The sequence below is a fragment of the Neofelis nebulosa genome, chromosome 3 (genome assembly GCF_028018385.1).
Source record: "Neofelis nebulosa isolate mNeoNeb1 chromosome 3, mNeoNeb1.pri, whole genome shotgun sequence".
Lineage (NCBI taxonomy): Eukaryota > Metazoa > Chordata > Mammalia > Carnivora > Felidae > Neofelis > Neofelis nebulosa.
This window is the reverse complement of record NC_080784.1, coordinates 121,431,004-121,452,534: the sequence shown is the minus strand read 5'-3', so window position 1 is coordinate 121,452,534 and position 21,531 is coordinate 121,431,004. Positions and strand designations below refer to the sequence as shown.

At 39.6% G+C, this 21,531-nt stretch overlaps 1 protein-coding gene across 2 annotated transcripts in view; it reads right to left on the bottom strand.

Annotated features, from left to right (window-relative positions):
• Positions 1-9,143: 9,143 nt before the first annotated feature.
• Positions 9,144-21,531, bottom strand: part of SLC39A8 (solute carrier family 39 member 8) — an 81,688-nt gene continuing 69,300 nt past the window's right edge. For both annotated transcript variants that reach the window (XM_058721798.1, XM_058721797.1), the window contains exons 7-9: positions 13,759-13,966; positions 13,154-13,338; positions 9,144-10,656 (exon numbers count right to left, since the gene is read on the bottom strand). In XM_058721798.1, coding sequence (XP_058577781.1) covers positions 10,507-10,656; positions 13,154-13,338; positions 13,759-13,966 — 543 coding nt within the window. In that variant the 3' untranslated portion in view covers positions 9,144-10,506. The remainder of the gene's footprint in view (positions 10,657-13,153; positions 13,339-13,758; positions 13,967-21,531) is intronic.

The following is a 21,531-nucleotide window of genomic DNA, read 5'->3' as shown; positions in this document are numbered from 1 at the left end:
TTTTTTCTTATTCCCTGCAATGATTCCCTGCGGTAGTTTACCTTTAAAAAAAAGAGGTAAAGTTTGAATGGTTGGTTTTTAAAGTATCTTTTGGAAGAAAGTGAAATGTAATTATTCCAATATTAACCTGGATATTATGTTTAAGTATTAGAGAGGCATGTGCCTAAAAAAGCCAAGTGTCTATAAAAATCAAGTAAGAACTTGACAACCAGGTGATGGTTGCTAAGAAACTACATTTTTCTGTGAACACATGGTGTATGAAGTATGGCCTAGATTCATATCCTACATAAAACATCTTCCTTGGAGTTACCTAAAAAGTCTGATTTTGCATGGCTTGTCAACGCATATGAGTTATTCCCTCTGTTATCCTGCTCCTGGTATTAAAAATCATAATTCTATACATAGAATATGACTTCAACACCATTATCTCTTCTGAACCTCAGCCTGTTTAGATTACAGACTGAGGGCCCCTGAGTTCCAGAGTTTCGGTGTCATTGAATGCTACCTTCTCCTTGAGTCACTGCTGAGGAAAAGTCATCACTTTTGATGCACTAACAGAGCTAACCACAAAAATTAAAATACCCACAATGTTTCTGTGTTCCAAAGTGAACTAAAAAATAAAGTGGATATTATCTGCACTTTTTGAAAGACCTCAGTTTACCGCTGGTGGAACATAATGGAGATTTGCTATACTCTGCACCAAATAGGAAGTCAACCTCAAACCTTGACAATGGAAGGTCCCAAAAGTACTTAGGGTACGCTAAATGCAAGAGCTAGAAAAGCTAGAAATTGTGCTTGATGTATAAATATTAACTGCTGTATTCTTTTAAAAGTTTTTAAGAAGGTGAGAGAAACTCAAATTACCTAGAGCAAAAAAAAAAAAAAAATGGAGATATTAGAATAGAGAACATTAGACTCGATAGACATTAGACTTGGATAACTCACAGAATCGAAGGAATTGCAGAAGAATGAGGATGTCAGATGCTAGAACCACTGAGGAGGGAATAACTCTCCTTCCACCCTAGTCCCCAGCTCTCCTTCTCTCTGGGCATCAGCCTCAGTCTGCCAAGTTTCTCTGCATGCTGGGGATGTAACCACCAGTGGCTCTGGAGTCATGTCAAGGTGAGAGCTCCGAATCTTCACCCCAGCTGTGGGAAGTCGTGTGGAAAGATTACGATTGACCCAGCCGGGGCCACTTGTCTAGCTCCTGGCACAGAGGTGGGGTAGGTGCTGTGGGTGAAAGACCCTTCAGAGCCCCTGGGGAGGGAGCAACAATAATTTCTAAGACGAAGAGTGAAGCCGTGACCAGAAGAGCTGACGGCAACATCAATAGAAGTCTGTTGCTCTAACTGTGTTGATTTTAGTACCACTTTCACTGGTTTTGCCAATACAAGACTTTAGGGCAACTCTACCCCTATCTTATACAATCTTATCCCTAGTATTCACTATTCTAAAATGTTGTTGGGGCGCCTGGGTGGCTCAGTCGGTTTGTTCATGCTCTGTCTCTCTCTCTCTGTCTCAAAAATAAATGCAAACATTAAAAATAAAATAAAATAAAATAAAATAAAATAAAATAAAATAAAATAAAATAAAATATTGTCAACTTCTTTCACCTTAAAACAGCAAGGGATCACTATGACAATGCAGCTGATTGCTGTCATGTGTATCTACAAAATGCTCACATAGTTTTCTGAAGTTTCTCTTTTTGTACATTAAGACTTTTTTATCGAAAGACAAAGAGCAAAGGTAAAGAAAGATGCATTGGAAGTACTTTCCAGTTTCTAAGATTTCTAAAATCAATGTTTCCAAGTTCATTGACAATTCCTTTTTTAATGACAAGAATCGCAACATTAGGGGTGCCTGGATGCCTCAGTCCGTTAAGCGTCCCGACTTTGGCTCAGGTCATCATCTCACGGTTTGTGAGTTCAAGCCCCGAGATGGGCTCTGTGCTGACAGCTCAGAGCCTGGAGCCTACTTCGGATTCTGTGTCTCTCTCTCACTCTCTGCCCCTCCTTCACTTGCACTCTGTCTCTCTCTCCTTCAAAAATAAACATTAAAAAAAAAAAAAAGAATTGCAACGTTAAAGCTAACAAATATAATGAATCCCATTACAGGTTTCTGTGGAGAATAGGAGGAGCCCCCCATCTGTGGTCATAGGCTGGATTCTCTGGTTTTCTCACTCAGATATGCTTCATAATAATTCACAGTACATTTTCGATGAAGGAATATAATACATCTACATGGGAAAGATTCTCATAAGGCACAAACTGCTTGTTCAGTAAGTATTTATAGAAATGTATTCATTCACTCTTCCCCACCTAGAAATCTATCTTTATTTAAAAAGAAGTGATGCTTACAGTTAAGAAACACTGTCACACAGGTAGTTGGGATTTTTTCATCTATTCAAAAGATATTTATCTGCCAGAAGTGTGGTACATCCACTTCATACCGAATCTCTCAAAACATCCTGGATATTCTTCTCTGTTTGCATAGTCCATCATACAAATTAGTCTCACCCAATTCCACTCTGTTAACCTAAGAACATTAATGCATGTCTTCTAATCATCTTTAGCCTGAAACTGAATTTTCAGTTTGCTTCCAAATTGCACTAATTCTACTCCTATTTTACCAACTTCAGTGTCTTACTCTCTCTCCCTAATTCACAGAGTGGCCTCCTCTTGCAGGCTAAGACATTTACTACTGATCATTCATAATCACAAAGGAAACAAATGGCCCACTAAACCCAGGGTAAGGTGAAGTGGGTTCATTTATTTACAAAGAGTCCAGTTGCAAATATGCAAGTGGGACCGAAGGGCAGCCTGCTGTGGGGATCTGAGGCTTACAACAGCTGAGCTATTACTATCCCCAGACCAAGGGTACAGGGATAGTGCTTGCCAGAAGCAAAGGAGAAAGATCCACAGGTTGTTCTGGCCCAGTAGCTGTTAGATGAAGCAGAAATTGAGGGTAAGCATTTACAAATTCCACTGGCAATTTGATAGAATACTTGTATGTCACCAGTATCTAAGAATAAAAATGGTTTGGATTACCTATGTCTCTATTTTAAATTTGATTTCATTTTTTTGGTAATTCTTTTGCATCTGATTTACAGAAGTACCAACCTGTGACAAAATGGAAATAAGAAAAGCAAATTGGCCCTTCACTGTGGATAATGTAAAAAGCCCTGCTGTGGAGAAGACTGTCTAGAGAGGATCTGCCCCTCGGTTACGCACCACGGACAACTCAAGGGAACCCAGTGGGAAGAGAGTCAAGGAAACTGACAGCCTATCCTCATGCTCCTCTCTCCCTCCAATCTCCTGTTGAAGTTCCCCATGGATGAAGCCCTTTGATGGCCATACAACTCAGTCCCCTGAGACAAAGAGCAGGATACAGAGTGTAGAGTGTGGATCTCCTTTCTGTACAGTTTCCATCCCCAACAACAAATGCACAAAGGACCATCATACAGAGTAATGTCATTTTGGTCATACTCCCTCTGCCACTTACCAATTTATTACCCCTCAGCTCCAGATTCACCCTTCAATACATGCGCTGCCCTAGTGGACAGAATTCTTTACACACCTCTCTGTACACTAAACACCATGCTGAGCTCTCTCAGTAGAAACCCCCGGTGGGCTACTGCAGGGGGAGGGGGCTCTTCTGCTCTTTGCAGCTGCTGCATGGGGTCCGCATTGAATGTGGGAGGACTTCGTTCAGGCTCTGCCCCAACCATGCACCCAGATCATGTGGTCCCTCTGCAAGCTCTCAGCTTCAGCCTGACCTGGTATTAAAAACAGAAATCATTTCAGGGGCACCTGGGTGGCTCAGTCAGTTAAGCATCCAACTCTCAATTTCAGCTCAGGTCATGATCTCGAGGTTTGTGAGTTCAAACCCCGCATTAGGGGCTGTACTGACAGTGAGGAGCCTGCTTGGGATTCTCTCTCTCTCTCCTCTCTCTTTCTTTCTGTCTCTAAATTAATTAATTAATTAACTAAAAATAATTAAACAAATAAATAAATAAACTAAAAAAAAAATAGAATTCATTTCCCAGGGTTGTTGTGAATACTAATTTTTCCAGTGCTTATGTAATCGTTATATTGACATGCTATTCTCACAGGGCAAATCAAAAACAACTTTGATTTTATTCCCCACCTGCTGGAACCTGGGGCTTGGGGTCTGGGCAGCCCTTCTACACCTGAGTGAAACCAGGGCTGGCAAAATGACTGTTATGACACAGGACCTGGGGGTGGGGGACATCAAGTCCTACAATCATGCAGTCTCAGGTCAATCATGGAAAGAATCTAGTACAATATACGAGTCAGTACTTCCATCTTTATTCAGATAAGACACGTAGGAAGAAACCATTGTCTTTTACCTCTCTTACTCCCCCTGTCCTCTCACTGTGGCTTCTGGCCCCTACCAAGTTAAGTGTTTGGATGGAGAAGAGAAAAAGAGGCATAGAAAGTTCTTATTTGGTGGGTACAAAACGTGTGGCTTCGTGCCATCGGGACTGGCAGGTACTTAAGGTTAACCCTTTCTCTTGTTGGTGTTTTAGGATTCTTCAGAGGGGCTCCTCCCCAAAGACATGTTCTAGTTCTCCAGCTGTCCCACCAAAGTCTCGGTTTTCTGGAAGCCCACCCAGTACTAACCTTCTCTGTTCTCGGGATGCTACCCCTCTTACTCGTGACCTTAAATTGTTCCAGATCAAAAGGATCTCTTACCTACCACGTGGTTCACACTAGGTCAAGGGAATATTCATGTATCTTTTGTCCAAAACCCTGTAGGACTGAAGGTCTAGCTGAATGCAGCAGCAACTCTCCTCACATGGCCTCCAAAGCCACTTGCCAGCAAACTCTCAGCCTCTCTGTTCCCTGGGGGGTGTCACACTCCAGTCCCCCGGGTTCATCATGACTGCAGCTAGTTCATGCCCAGCATTCTGCAGGGCCCGCTGGTGCAGCTTGCCACAAAATACAGAAAGACACAGGTTTTCTACACGTCCTCAGTGTTTTGAGGGAAGGAGCCATTTCTGACTTGAACTCTTCCTACAGGAGACTTTCCCCTGTAATTCATAACTTTACATCTTTATTTTTCTTTTTCATGACCCTGCTCAACATCCCTTTGGTGACCACAAACATGGTCATAAATTACCTACCTGTTGCCTTACTGGAGTTTTACCAGATTGTTCTATACAGTTGGGGGGATAATGTGCACAGTCACTGCAGTAGGAATTAAGCCATCATATGAAGTTTAACACGTGCAAGCCCTACCATTAACATTGTTCTTTGGTAATCTTGCTGTGCACATCCAAGCTAAATAACCTTGAGATTTGAGGTCTGCAGTGGCCCATCTAATTATCTACAAAATCAAGTAACAGATAACATTTTTGTTCCAAATTTGCTTATGTTAAATAGCTGTGAGGACCTGGGTGGAGGAGAGAATACATAAATGATTTTTTTATTTTATTTTTTCCCAAATCTGCTAATAGTATTTAGTTTCATAGTTTTGGATATAAGCATGGTAATGAGGCTTAATCAGTCTGGTAATCAAGGGTTTTAAATATCAAAGTCCATATTAAAAGAGTTTTGTTTCAGTTTCCTTAGAATTTAGACCATCCTGTAAAAGACCTAGGATGTCTTCAAGGTAAATAAATAGTACTCACAATAGACTGAGACAGAGGAACTATGAAGGGAAGTACAAATGTGTATGAACAATACTGTTTGTAAGGTAAGACCCATCAGGGGCACCTGGGTGGCTCAGTCAGTTGAGCGTCCAACTTTGGCTTAGGTCATGATCTCATGGTTCGTGAGTTTGAGCCCCGCATTGGGCTCTGTGCTGACAGCTCAGAGCCTGGAGCCTTCTTCAGATTCTGTGTGTGTCTCTATCTCTCTCTGCCCCTCCCCTGCTCATCCTCTGTCTCTCTCTGTCTCAAAATAAATAAAAATATTTTTTAAAACTTTTTAATAAAAAAAAAGGTAAGACGCATCAGGTGGGCCAGAAAATGGTCAGGGTGACAGGGAATTAATCTGAAAGAAGTCATGAGAATCCCTAAAAGAACGATTTCCCCAAACTGGTTGTGTCAGAACCATCTAGAATATTAAGTTCTCCAAGACACAAACCTGTCTATACCTGAGATGGTCTCTAGTCTACCCAACATCCCTCTTTGCTTCTTCTTGGTAACAGACCCTGATCTTATTGGTTATAGTGTATCCAGCTAAAAGCAATGTTTCCCAGCTTCTCCTGTAAGCTAATGTGGCCAGTGACTAATTCTGACCAGTGAATGTGAGTAGAAATTGTTGTATGTTCTGAGAAAGCTCGTTTAAGGGGAATGAAGAGCTAGGTGTGAATTTTTTGGTTTTCTACCTATTCTTCCTCCTGCTATGTGGACTTTAGAATTTAAGACTGGATTTCTCTAGCAAATATCTTAGAACATGAAGTCATCTTGAAGTCAGAAGCCACAGATGACAGATTGGATTCCCAACGACCAGGGAACTGCCACGTTAGCCCCGCACTGCTTCTTCTGCGTTCTATAGAAAGGAAAGTAAACCTGACATGTGTAAGACGCCTATTATTATTACTACGGTTCTGGCATTTTTGTGGCCTTACCAGATCCCAACAGATGATTTTCATTTTCACTCAACTCTATCTCAACAATGCCACCTGGTTGCCAGCCACAGTGGCATGGCATTTGGAAACATTAAAATATAGAGGGAAATGCCCCTCTTAAGAATTAATGAATGGGGGGCGCCTGGGTGGTTCGGTTGGTTAAGCGTCCGAATTCAGCTCAGGTCATGATCTCACGGTTCGTGAGTTCGAGCCCCGCGTCGGGCTCTGTGCTGATGGCTCAGAGCCTGGAGCCTGCTTCCGATTCTGTGTCTCCCTCCTCTCTCTGCCCCTCCCCTGTTCATGCTCTGTCTCTCTCTGTCTCAAAAATAAATAAACGTTAAAAAAAATTAAAATAAAAAAAAAGAATTAATGGATGGGTATTTGGGGTTTTTAGTTCATCCTGCTGCCGTAGCTCACCTAAAATTTTACTAGTAAAGTTGCCGATTATGAGATATACAGAGGTGGGGAGCCTCCCATATAGGAAGTGAAATGGCCATGAGAGAATGTCTTGAGTGTGTTCAGCACAGAGAGGCAGCTAAGGGAAATGCAATTTAGCACAGTTATTGCAACACACACACAGCTGGGGAAGGCAGAGCGTCAGTGAGAAAGCAGCTATAGCAACATCAGTGTTAGGGACCTGATTTATTGCAGGGTTAAGAACCTTTTGTCCTGTAATGAACCTTAAATAAACACGGAGTCTGGAAATCACGGTAGCCCACTGAAGAAGACCAAGGGGAGACCCAAAGGAAGGCAATGCCAATCAGAGCATGGAGAGCAGACTGGCGATTCTTCCCCCGGCACAGGCCATCAGTAATTAGCTCTGTTAATACACCTACGCTAATTGCCTGGTAAACCCATCGTGTTGTCTTGGTTCTTGTCAATTAATTCATTTTTTAAAAATTTGAGCTCCAGTTGCAGAAACTTTTAGGCGTGGTGGGGTTTACTAAGCATCTCCAGATCATTGTAAAATGCCTTTCAGGGACTGTTACATAACTGGACTCTCGTGTTGGTTATGCTAAGCAGCTGCCCATAGAAATGAGCATGGCAGGATTCGACTCACAAACTGAAGAAAAACAAATTATCTTGACTTGGGGTAAAGCAGTGTTGCATCCACACATTTACACATAATAACACTGAAGGGAAAGAAAATAATATTCTCCTAGAAGGAATAATATTCTCAAAAAAGTAATTCTGGGAGCTTTGGGTGAATTAGTATTGATATAAGCTGTTTTCTACCAGGTAAAATAACAGTCTCTGGAGAGCACTTAAAGCAAATTGAAACCGTTTGTACTTCTCCAGTCTCCTGTACCAGAACGGCACGTCTGTGCCCTCTGCCACATGACTGCAGCACCTCCCGCCACGGGGGCCCAACCTAGACGACCCCCAGTCTGAAATTGAGCCGTCCAGCAGAGCCCGGGCTGGACCAGCTGAACGTCACCGGCAGACCTGTGAGCATGAGAATAACCTGTTGTGAGACTCGGGTTCTTCGGTGGGTTGTTTCTCCACATCGGCATGGTAATAGGGGTCTACCTTGTCCCCCAAATATTTATATGTTGAAATCCTAACCCCTAAAGATGAGGGCAGGAGGAGGCAGAGGCTCTGAGAGATGCTTAGGTCATCAGGGTGGAGCACCTCATGAATGAGATTAGTACTCTAAACAAAAGGCTCCAGAGAGTTCCTTTACCCTTCCACCACGTGAGGACACCAAACCTGAGGGTGCCTTGGACCTGGACTTCCAGGGGCCAGGACGGTGAGAAATACCTTTCTGCTGTTTATAACCCCCCCACACACAAACACACAGTCTGGTAGCCTGGAAGTACTAAGACAGGGTCTGATTCGGTACTCAAAAAATGCCAGCTATTGGTAGGCATTTTTAAAAGTTCAGTTATGCAAAAGTCAAAGTACATAACCCCAAATATAATGCGTTGAAATCATCTTTGGTGTGCCATAGTAGCATCTTTAAGGTTTAAAAATTATAGAATATTCAAGGAGTATAATGAATGCCTCAGTATAAGATATGTTAACTGATTTTTTGAATTGTTCCCTGGGATTTAAATTTACTCACAGCTTTCTATATATCCTACCTTCTACCTGCAACCATAACCTCAAGTAAGTAGCAATTTTCTTTTTGCTTTTTGGGCCTTCCTGCCCTATTGCCTCTGTTCTCCTCATAGTTGAGGAAAACGGCCAAAAGATAAACACACGGAAAGTGTAATATAAAGCACCCGGATAACCCACATGCAACAAATGAGAGTTTGTTAAACTATCTTGTTTTAATTATCGTGTTGTAAATAGCTTCTTAACCCAGACACACAGTCTGTGCTTTAAAAAGGTAACGATTATTCTTAAGACTGAATGTAAACAGATTAAATGATAAAAACAGATTCTATGTTTACTGATTAATCTTTCCGTATTTATTTGCTGAATATCTTTGCAATAAACACATCACCAATTTCCTATTTTTCTCTCTCCCCTGTAACACCAGGTACAGGGAAGTCACTCAAAAAAAGATATATATTAAAATGAATAACAAACAACACAATGCATGGCTTCAAAGGTGTTTACTATTTGGTCAAACAAACATTTTTTTAATTGTCAGTTATAAAGAGAAATCTACATTAACATACATGTTAAATATTCATCTACTCTGCATTATTGCTAGGTGACACCATCGCATGGTCTGTGGGAAAATGTTAATTCCTGAGATCATTGTTGGCTTTTATCAATCACTTTCCTCACTGTCAGTCATCTTTCCTGAAGTGACTTGGGAGTGTGAATTGGGGTTAGGATGTTCAAGTGCAGACCAACTTTCTCCATCTGCTAAATGAGCAAGCAGGCTGTCTCACCTCCAACAGGCACAAAAAGAACTGCGGTGTGTGGAATTTTTTTTCAAGGTATGCCATGGAGGAAAAATGTGGACTGAGCACAGAAGAGGAATGTTATGATTGCTCTCAATTGCCCAGAAGGAATGTGTGTTTTCTAGTTAATCAGTCCTTGAAGTACAGCAGTCCAGCTATTATTTTGCATCTATTTAAAATACACTCTGCTAAACAGTTATGTTGAATTTTAAAAGTAAATTGCTTAAACTTGCATTCATTTTCTTCCTATAAACCAACATAGTCTTTCCCTTCACGATGCAAATACATGATACGTTGTAGCTGAGTGGTCCCCGGCCCCACGCTTTCTGCCCTGGGTTGCGGTGCAATTACACCTGAGCCATAAAAAAAGCAATTCTGCATTTGTGTGGGAGCAGGGAGAGCTTCCACTTGGAGATGAGGTGTCAGATAAAGTCTGAACTTTAGTAGGGCTAACAAAACTTTACTGATTGCATAACTCATATTATTTTAGGCTAATTTTTTAAAACGAGCCTACAAATCCCTAACTGAGATATAAAACAGAAAAAAAGCTATGAGCAATCTTTCTTTCCTGGGTTCATTAAGGCCTTGGAATCATTTAGATCCGTGTTGCATGCATTTTGCTTCTCTTCCACATTTTAATGTACTTGCCTGTGAAAGCACTAGGACAAATTAACTGAAAGAAAACCACTCTGAAACCACTTGAGCTTTTGAGCCTGCCACAGAGGTTTAAAGGCTTATACAACCTAGCCTGTGTTTCTCTCTCTGGATCTTCATGTCTAAATGATTGTCGAATGCATAAAACATGAAGAAGTGGGTACTGACCAAAGATCTCGTGTACCTGCCTTTTCAGACTGGAACCGAAAACCCTTTGAAGCATCTTTGACAACAAATAATGGCCTATTTCACAGATCTGAAAACAATAATCAGTTTTCCTGACCTACAGTTGAAAACAAAATTATCTTTTAACTAAATAGGATCAGCTTCAAAATCCCTTTGGAGATGTTTTTATTTATTAAATGCCTTCCTTGACAACAGCATCTTTCATTTCCTATTACTCCAATTCAATTTCTCCTGCATACAAAGTAATGAGAAGAATGGCTGTGAATCCAGTTAACATTCCAGCATTCTGAATCATGAAGTAAGTAAAATCGGTTTTTCTTCCAGTTACCTTTTCTCTCAGCATATCGTTCATCTCTGGAAACTAAGAGAAAGATACATTGTTAGATAACTGTCGCCATCTGGTGGTAAAACATAAAACAGCCGCCTAGAGATTTCTGCGGGGTTGGGGCAGTGATGACATAATTCAGATGTTTAAATGTTTTATTTAGCATAGCATATACATATAGCATAGCATAGATAGCATAAAAGGGATATCTAGCCCTATCAGACAGCAACAAGAATAAAAGTATAGAAGTAGTGCTCCCCACCTGAGTTAATCAGTGGGACAGGATTTACCTCATTTTATGCCTTGTGCTTCTCTTTGTCCGCCTGTCTCTCTCTCTCCCGCCTTACTCTCTATGCTCCATTCACACCCACCATTCTTTCAGGATCTCAAATGCATCCAAACTTTTTCTGTCCTCAAACTCATCACACCCACCCAAACCGCTATCTGACCTCTTCCCCCTCTAATTTCTCAATAAGCTCCATCCTTCAGGTTCCAGCTTCAAATCATACTTTCCAACAAGGCTTCCCTTAGCCCCTCCTAACTTACACTAGAGTCCCCTAACTTCATCTCTCGCCACATGTACTGCTTTTCTCCTTAGCTCACGGATTTTTTTTTATTTGTAATTATTTAGTCATGTGTATGATTTTATTCATTGAATTTCTGGTTTCCTGTCTTTAAAGACAGAATGCCCCACAGATGCAGGGAGTGTGCCTCTTTTTGCTCACTCCAGTGTCCCCAGCACCTTGCAAATTCCAGGCCAGGCACAGAAATATCAATCAATAGTGGCTGATTAAGTAAATCTTTGGGAATCGCTATACATTTAATTCTGTTCTCTTTAATTTGTGTCTTTCTGCTTGCTCTACCCCTCACAAAATCATAACGTTTTCAAATAAATTATGTACTGTTCCAGGATTGAAGGCTGTAACAATCTCATTACAGTGAGTGCAATTAAAACTCCAGCTTCTGTTCTTAAAATCTACCCTTTCTCAGCAGATAAGCTCTACTGAAAAGGCTCCAATAGATCTGTAAATGCCAGCTTTTCAAAATGTATTACAAAATTATATATATATATGTATATATATATACACATATATATGTGTGTGTGTATATATATATATATATACACACACATACATACACACACACACGCACACACACGCACACACACACACACACGGACATGCACACACCATGGTGCATTGTACCAAAGCATCCAGGAGGCCTCCAGAACCCAATCAATCCATGTGCCTGATTTAAGAAAGTTGTTTTACCAGGATAAAATGAGTGAAAGCTGTCAAACTATTCTGAAAAAAGCAAACTGTTGTAGGACATACAATGTCACATATGAGTATCCTTTCCTTGAATGGAACAATTCTGATATTCTGTTCTTCTAACAAAGAACAGAAAAGTGATGGCCTGGCACAAATACAGTATGAGACACGAATTGTGTGAAGAACAATATAATGCAGTGATGGTTCTGAGGGATGACGTTCTTGCTCTGATGAGGGCCTGCACAGAACAGTGAGCAGAGCAAGAGGGTTATCATGTGGAGCTGAGAATGCAGATGAAGGAAACTAAATTATTAAATTATGTGTGTGATACATATTCAGTTCCAAACACAAAGGAAATGCTCCTTGAATTGCATATATGTAGCACATTCTCATTTTCTAGAAAGCTGTCCATGATACATTTGAAAATGCACAGGGCACAGGTTCATTGATATTCTCTCTTTTACACACACCACACACACACACACACACACACACACACATAAATAAAGACACAGACACAGCATAAACACAGATACAAATATATACCAACCCCTGTAAATATTGTCCAATTTCAATTTACCAGTTTTAGTTTAATCCAAAAGACTCCCACTGTTTAAAACTCTGAAATAACAAAATGCTATTTATTCTAACAAGTTATTCCCTTCCAAATGTGATATCCTGGGGTGCCTGTGTGGCTCAGTCGGTTAAGCATCTAACTTCAGCTCAGGTCATGATCTCACGGTTCATGGGTTTGAGCCTCTCATTGGGCCCTGTGCTAACAGCTCAGAGCCTGGAGCCTGCTTTGGACTCTGTGTCTCCCTCTCTTTCAATGCCTCTCCCCTGCTTGCACTCTGTCTCTCTCTCTTTCTCTCTCTCTCTCTCAAAAATAAACATTAAAAAAAATTTTTAAACAATAAAAATGTGACATCCTCACAAAAGAGGGGGAGAAGGTCCAATGGGGACATACTATAATAGAGTACAAGGCTTACCTACCACAAGGCAAAAAACCTGGGCCAATACCTCTACTTCAGCAAAAGTAAATCATTTCATCTTTTATCAATTAGATCATAGATCAAACGATCAATGAGAATCACTTTCAAGTTACTATTAGTACAAGAAGAATGATCTGTTGAGCCAGGAATGTTTTAATGACAGAATTTCCACACTGTGGAAAGGAGAAGGTCACCCTTAGTCAACTCACAACCCAGATGCTTATTTCTAAATTTTAAATTAAAACAAGATAAAAAATTTTAATTTCTTACCATATCCGCTAGAGAAATATAGAGGAACATGCCTCCAGCAAGAGCAAATATAATATTTGGAGCAAAATTGTTGCCCACCAAAATGCCAAAAGCCAGCCCAACATAGCAGGAGCATGCAGAAAGGAAATTGAATAACAAGGCTTGCCGAGTGCTCATTCCTGCACTGAGTAGGATCACAAAGTCCCCTAGAAAAAGAAGAAAATACCAAATAGTTTTTGCTATTTTTGGATGAGAGAAGATAAGCATCAATATCCAACAAGGGCTCCTTCATTTAGATGCATCAGTGGGATTTTTAAGTGTGTCGCCTAAAATGTTTCACTCCAGGGGTGCCTGGGTTGCTTAGTCGGTAAAACGTCCAACTTCAGCTCAGGTCATGATCATGGGTTCGAGCCCTGCCTCGGGCTCTGTGCTGACAGCTCAGAGCCTGGAGCCTGCTTCGGATTCTGTGTCTCCCTCTCTCTCTGCCCCTCCCCAACTCACGCGCGTGCACTCTCTCTCTCTCAAAAATAAATAAATGCTAAAAATTTTTTTAAATAAAATAAAATGTCTCACTCCACTGAAATCAAGAAGTAACCAACTTTTACAGTATGATCAGAGCCCCTTACCTAACTCATGAGGAAATTCTTCACACAGAATTGCTATAGAGGTACTGAGTCCCTGAAGAAGAGACAAGGTACAGGAAGCCCCAATTGCCAGGCCATCGATGAAATTGTGGAGGGCGTCACTGAGGGTTACCATCCAGGCAATTGTCCCTATTTTTGACAGTTTGGGTCCCTTCAAACAGGTACATGAACTCGACTCTGTTTTTCCATCCTGTAAAATAACAGAAAATCAACCAACAAATTAAGCTACATTTCTTGAAAGTCTGAGAGTTACACAGAAAGGAGTAGGAGATGTGTTATGTATTGAGAAAGACAAATGGTTCCAACAGAAAGTCTTCATGGTGGCTAAGAACTCCTAATCATTTATAACAACAAAAACTTACCGTAGGGAGAAAGGAAATGAATAGACTGACAGGCCTTGAATGAGCTACCCAAAAAACATTTTACTTTGGTTTCCCCTTAAAAAATCCTTTTGATTTGTACAAACAGTTCTTACTATTGCCTTCCTAAAATGCAACAGATACTAACTGAAGAATTTGATTCATTTGCATACTTTAAAATAAAGGAAGTTTTTCACAGACCAAATGTAAAGTCTTTTTCCACGCTACAATGTAAATGTGAAACCCACATTTAAAGCACAATGACATCAAAGAACATTTATGGTAATCCGTCCTACATTATCTGAGCAGGTTATCTGGGCCTCAATTTCTTCAACTGTGAAATGAAGATAACATACTACATGATTCATTTACTTTTCAATGACTTATTAAGTTTCTGCTGTGTTCCAGGTAGTGTATGTTGGGTGATTAAACTGTAATAATGCATTCCCTACTATCTCTAAATTTCAACGATTCTTTTAACATCTCAGGAAGTGTGATTGGAACAGGCGTGCCTTTGCACTAACACCTCTGTCCGTTTTGAAACAAGAATAAAAACAGAAAAGCCTACAACAAAACCTTTGAAAGAATTTAGACTTCCATAAAATTTACAAAGTTGCATAAAACCAGATGCCAAACACCAACTCGAGCCATTTTCCAGAAACGGTAGAAAAAGAAACTAAAATGCAAATTTACTTTTAAGTAGGGATGCAATTTGCAATTAACTGGAGAGCGTTTTATTCCTAATTCTCCTCCCCTCAACTCTACCTCAACAGCTAATCAACACATTTATTGAGCGGTGTCCTGGATGCTATGGGAAGGGCACACAAGTGGAAAATGCAACTTCTATCTTCAAGAAGCGCATTTGTATTAGAGAAACGTGATGTAAAGTATATGATTGACTTTGTAAAAAACATTCATTATACGTCCGGCTGAGAGGAGCTGCCTTCAGAGCCATCATCTGCAAGGTTTCAGATTTGTTTCGATGCCACTTCATTGCTCAAAACACTTTGGGGACTGGCTCTTTCAGAGCTGACTTTAGATCTTGCAATTTACATCCTTTCACCGTGTCGTTAGTGGCAAATTTTCATCTTTGGGGAATGTTTTTGTTTGTACACACAGCCAAAAGTCATTTGGAGCCACTATGTTCTTAAATGAACATGCAAAGGGCAAGGGCGGGGGTGGGGGGGGTGGCGGGGGTTGTTACTGGTAGCAGCAGTGGTTGTAGTAGTAGCCTGAGCCGTGATCGTAGTAGGAATAGACACAGTAAAGGCATAAAGTATTTATCATGTGCCAGGCCCTGCTCTAAGCACTTGAGATATTTAATTCCTTTGGAACAGCTCTGTGAATTAAGGACTACTATTATCATCATTTTAGAGTTGAAGAAACTAAAAATACAGAAATGTTGCTGAACTTATCCAAGGATGCAAGGGAAATACGTGGACTATTTTAGTAACTGTTTTACTACTTCAAATTTGTGGGAGGGTGGGGAGGGGACCACTTCTTGTCCAAAATAGGTTCTGAAGGCAATTCACAAGAAGAATACCCCCTTCTCTCAAAAAACTCATTTTTCTATTATTTTTTAATGTTTATTTATTTTTGAGAGAGGCAGACAGAGTGCAAGCAGGGGAGGGACAGAGAGAGAAGGAGACACAGAATCTGAAGCAGGCTCCAGGCTCTGAGCAGTCAGCACAGAGCCCGATGCAGGGCTCGAACCCATGGACCTGAGATCATGACCTGAGCCGAAGTCGGACACTTAACTGACAGAGCCACCTCCCAAAAAACTCTTCTAAACACTTAAACCTCCCAAAAAACTCTTCTAAACACTTAAACCTCCCAAAAAACTCTTCTAAACACTTAAACCTCCCCAAAAAACTCTTCTAAACACTTGAGTGTTCAGTCTCCCTTTGTTTTAAAGGTAAATCTCAGTGGCATAAAAAGAATTCCATCTGGTCTTCAAATGTGGTCTTTTTACTTTACAATGTTAAAAGATAAACTGAGGTAAATTTAAAACTCAAAGAATTTGAGCGAAAATTGATTCAAATTGGGCATTGTCAAGCCAGGTGTGGTTAGGAGTGCTCCATGGACAAGAGCGCAAGGGAGAGACTGTTACAGAGACAAGGCAGAAGCAATGCAAGAAAAGTACTGATTGGCTATAACTTAAAGACCCATTGGCTTTTTGTGACCAATTGTCTTTACGTTTCGACTTCATAACCTTGAGACATTTACAGGCTTAGATTTTGGTTTGATTACATAGGCTGCCAAGGCATTAGAGCCACCTCAGTCTAATGGCCTCCTTGTTTACTTACTTTAATAGTCAATATATCTTAAATGGACAACATACTAAACAATCACAATTTAGTATAGGTCATATGGGTGACTTGGGTAAGAAATGCCCCTGAACAGGAAGCAATAATTGCCAAAGAAAACAGAAGTGGTCATGAGAAAAGCCATTGAGGAAGAGACCTTGGCTTTACAAAAACTTAGTGCCAAGAGACACTTAATAAGACCACTTGTTTTCATCTTCCAACTTGGTTTACCTAATCAAATATTTATATTTCTTTATTTACTTGTGAGGATTTAAGGAAACGAATAAAAGACTAAAATTTGACTACCTGATATTATGTACAAAGTCGGTATACAAACTCCTTTAATTCTGAAAAAGAAATTAAATTAATATATCAGGCATGATTCTCTTACCTCTAAGTACAGATATTACTATGTTTATCATGCTTCCTTCTAGCTCTATAAACTTAGGTTTCAAATGACACTGTTGGGTAGGCTAACAGCCATACATTTTTAATAATTTTGGAACAAACATAAGTAGGCATACATTCACAAAGAGCTTATTTTTAATTCACCAAGTACTAAGTTACTGAGCAGAGGAAACACTAAATTCAAGTTCTTCTGGTTAAGTTACTGAGTATTCTTCTCTCTCTTTTATTTTTGTTTACTGTTTTCATTGCTTGCTTGCTTGCTTGCTTGCTTCCTTGTGTGACTTAAACAATAAATCTGAGGCTATTTCTAAGTTCACCCATGATGAGGCAACTCAATCTAGTGGAAAGATCTTAGGTCTAAAGCCCAGGAGAACCAAGTCCTAGCTTGGCTTTGACAAGAATTACTGTGGAATCATCAGTAAGGTTCTTAACATCTCTCATCTTAGTTATTAATGAAAATAAAAGTCAAAGCAAAGTGCACACTAATCAGAACTGAGGGAGAAAGAATATCATGGACCAAAGTTATAAAAGCAGAGGAGAGACTACAATCCCAACATAAGTATATTGGGGAAGAAACAAAAAGGGAAAAAAAGTACTAAAAAATCAAAATGAAAAAATCAAGTAGACTTATTGCAGAACCCTTTACATTTAAACAAAGAGAAGGGCCATCAAAAAGAGGAGGAGGGCACAAGGGGGGAGAAAAAGAAGAAGACGCAGAGGTGTGGCATGAGGAGGGAAGAGGAGGAAGACAAATAGAAGGAAGAGGAAGATATGAAGGATGGAAAAAAAGAATAAAAAGGAGGAAGTAGAGAAGAACAAGGGGGTAAGGAGAAAAATGAAGAAAGAAAAAAGGACTTAGTTATCTTTCAGTAGGATATGAATCATATTAATACATCTTATGTGTGCAGTGAAGTATTATGCAGAGTAGTGGGGATGATGAATGTCTATTCCACATGTAAAAATGTCCAAAACACAGTGTTGAGGTAAATATATATATCTCGGCATGGCCAATCTTTTATTAAAATAAATAAAAATTTGGGGCGCCTGGGTGGCTCAGTCGGTTGAGCGTCCGACTTCAGCTCAGGTCACGATCTCGCGGTTTGTGAGTTCGAGCCCCGCGTCAGGTTCTGGGCTGATGGCTCAGAGCCTGGAACCTGCTTCCGATTCTGTGTCTCCCTCTCTCTCTGCCCCTCCCCCATTCATGCTCTGTCTCTCTCTGTCTCAAAAATAAATAAACATTAAAAAAAATTTTTTTAAATAAATAAAAATTTAAATAAATATAATATTTTTGTTAAATATTTTGTCAAAATAAATTAAATAAATAAGTAAAATACATCTTATTGTAATTCCATGATGGTCTAAGTGCAAACATATTTGGAAGGATATTTACAAAATTGGTAATCACACATATCCTTGGGAGATAGCACCATTATAGATAATCCTTGAGGGTTCTTTTTCTTGTTATCTCTTATGGGTGTCCTGGATTTTTTTTGCACTTATTGTATATCATTTTAATACTTGGAAAACAAAACATTCAAGCCACAGGATGAGAACTAGCAAGAGGGAAAAGTGAACTTGTCATTATTCAGGAATTATCATCAGCAAACAAGGTAAAGCTGGAAAAACAGGCTGCCTGCCAGATTTTATCTGCATTGAAAAAAAGCATGTGCTATCCCACTAAAATGAAACTTTTTTGTTGGATTAATGGCTGCAAAGTCCAGCATGAGCACAGTCAGACCTCATTCTTCACTGGGAGAGTCAAGGTGAACCATGATTAACAAAAACGTTCTTATAGTTTATTGTCTATATGTTTCATTGATAAGAAGGTAAAAGTAAACAACTATTGCAGGTAAAAGTTAAATTCCAAATTCTAAATCCCATGCTGAAAGAATTTTTCAGAGGAAGCGCTCTGATAAAAATAAAACCAAACCAAGAGGAAAGGAACAACCTACTAAAAAGCATAATGAAGATGGCAAAAGGAAGTATAAATGACAACAAACAACAGATGAAACTTATATGCAAAGAAATATATAAACTCTGTGCCCATGAAACAAAAGTTAACGTAATGTAAATAAAAATGATACAATATCGTTTTAAGAAGCTGTAAAGAAGGGAGAGGGTTGATATTTAAGGAAAGGAGCACTGAATGCAAGCTAGCTTAAAGATTGAAAGATCTGTGTCTTGGCATCAAATGGGCATGGCTACTTCATAGCTTTGTGTCCTGTAGAAAGTTACTTGGGTCTTAGTTAATGCAATAAGACAAGAAAAGGAAATAAAAGGCATACACATACTGGGAAGAAATAAATAAAACTCTCTTGTTGGCAAATGACATGACTGTTTACATGGAAAATCCAAAAGAATAGATGAAAAATGTCCAAGAACTAATAAGCAATTATAGAAAGGTTGTACAACAAGACTAATGTACAAAATCGAGTTATTTCCTACATGCCAGCAATGAGTAAGTGGAGTTTGAATTTAAAATCACAAAACCATTTACTGGCACCACCCCCAAAATGAAATAGGCATAAGTCTAACAAAATATGTACACAGTCTATATGAAGAAAAGCACAAAACTATGATAAAAGATATCAAAGAAAAACTAAATGGAGAGATATTCTATGTTTGTGGATTGGAAGATTCATTATTATCAAGATGTCAGTTCTTCCCAATGTGACCTAAAGATTCAATGCCACCCCAATCAAAATCCAAGCAAGTTATTTTGTGGGTATTTTGTGATTCTAAAGTTTATACGGAAAGGCCAAAGACCTAGAATAGCCAATACAACTTTGAAGGAATGGAACAAAGTTGGAGGAATCACATTACATGACTTCAAGACTTACTAATATAGCTACAGTAATCAAAACAGTGTGATAATGGTGAAAGAACAGACAAATAGATCAAGAAAATAGAAGTATTAAGCTGTGAAAAGACATGAGGAATCTCAAAATGCATATTACTAAGTGAAAGAAGCCAATCTGAAAAAGCTACTTGTTGTATGATTACAACAATATGACAGTGTGGAAAAGGCAAAACTATGTAGACAGTAAAAAGATCAGTGGTTGCCAGGGCAGTGAAAATACTCTACATGATACCACATTGATGGATATATGTCATCACACATTTGTCCAAACTCACAGAATGTACAACACCAAGAGTGAACTGCATACTATGGACTTTGGATGATCATGATGTGTCAGTGTAGGTTCATAAGTTGTAATAAATGTACTGACCTGGTGGGGGATGTTGATAATATGGGAGGCTATGCATGTGTGGAGGCAGAGGGTACATGAAAAATCTCTATACTTTCTTCTCAATTTTGCTATGAACCTAAAACAGTTTACAAAGCACCCATATGTTAATGTCTTTGTTTTTTTGACCTTTACAACATCCTCATGAGGGAAACAGAACAGACACTGGTACTCTTAAAGATAATGAAAATGACGATCAAGAATACAAATGATTTAGTCAAAGCCACACAACACAGGAGCTGTTGGGATTAGGCTACTTAATTATTTACTGAGCACCTATTTTATAGCAGGCAAGAACTGTGCTGAGAACTGTGCTAAGAACTGTGGACAGAAATATAAATCAGAGAATCTCTGTCTTGTTGGAATTCATAATCCAGAAAGGAACAACCAAGATTCAAACTCCAGGCCTGTAATACATAACTCTTATCTGCCCTTCCAGAATAACTCTCTACCCTCTCACCCTGCTCTGTCCTGAATGAGCCATCTCTACAGGCTCTTCGTCCTCCGGTTTTCATTTGAGATTGACCATTGGGTAGCTCTAGAGAGAGTTCAGTGGGAGAAAGGAGGGAGAACTTAGGGTATTTATTTTTCTGATACCCATTTGTTTGGTCATCTAAGGCTGTCCATGATCCTCAAATGAAGGCCACAACTCTCTTTGCAGATTTTAGTAACTGCTCTCTGAACTGGGTGTTATCTGGGCCAGTAAGTCATAAAATCAGCTGTTCACATCAGCATTCCATTATTAAATTGTATATATAAGAACAGCCCCACACCAGTCTTGAAGATACAAACAAATTGCAATGGCAGGTGACTTAGAACTCCGTGGTATCTGAACCTTATGCTTCATTTCTTTTCCTTCAACAACAATAGGCTTCATGGGGAGTTCCCTAAAGCCAGTTAACTATGGAGAGATCTGTAAGTGCTGCAGCACCAGCCAGCTATACAATTTTACTCACAATAAACTTAAAATACAGTGATAAAGGAGAATTCTTCACATGGGCAGAACTTTTGAGTGTAGTGTTAAACTTCACATAGAAGAAATGACTGAGATATAGATCTATACTAACTAGTGAGTTGGGGCTAAAAAGTTGGCTAGGTGGTCAGAAACTTCCAAAAACCAAAATTGGAAATTGGTAGACAGGAGATCTGGACAGAAACATACAGATGGACCTCTTGTAAAAGGCGCAGAGTGTGAAGATAATTCTATTCCGTTAAATCTCATAAGAGGCTATCATAAGGGTAGTCTCGATAACAAAGTGAATAAGAAGATCTGACTGTAGGGGTTCCTGGGTGGCTCAGTCGTTTAAGCATCTGACTCTTGGCTTCGGTTTAGGTTACGATCTCATGGTTCATGACGTTGAGCCCCACATTGGGCTTAGCCCTGACAGTGTGGAGCCTGCTTGGAATTCTCTCTCTCTCCCTCTCTCTCTACCC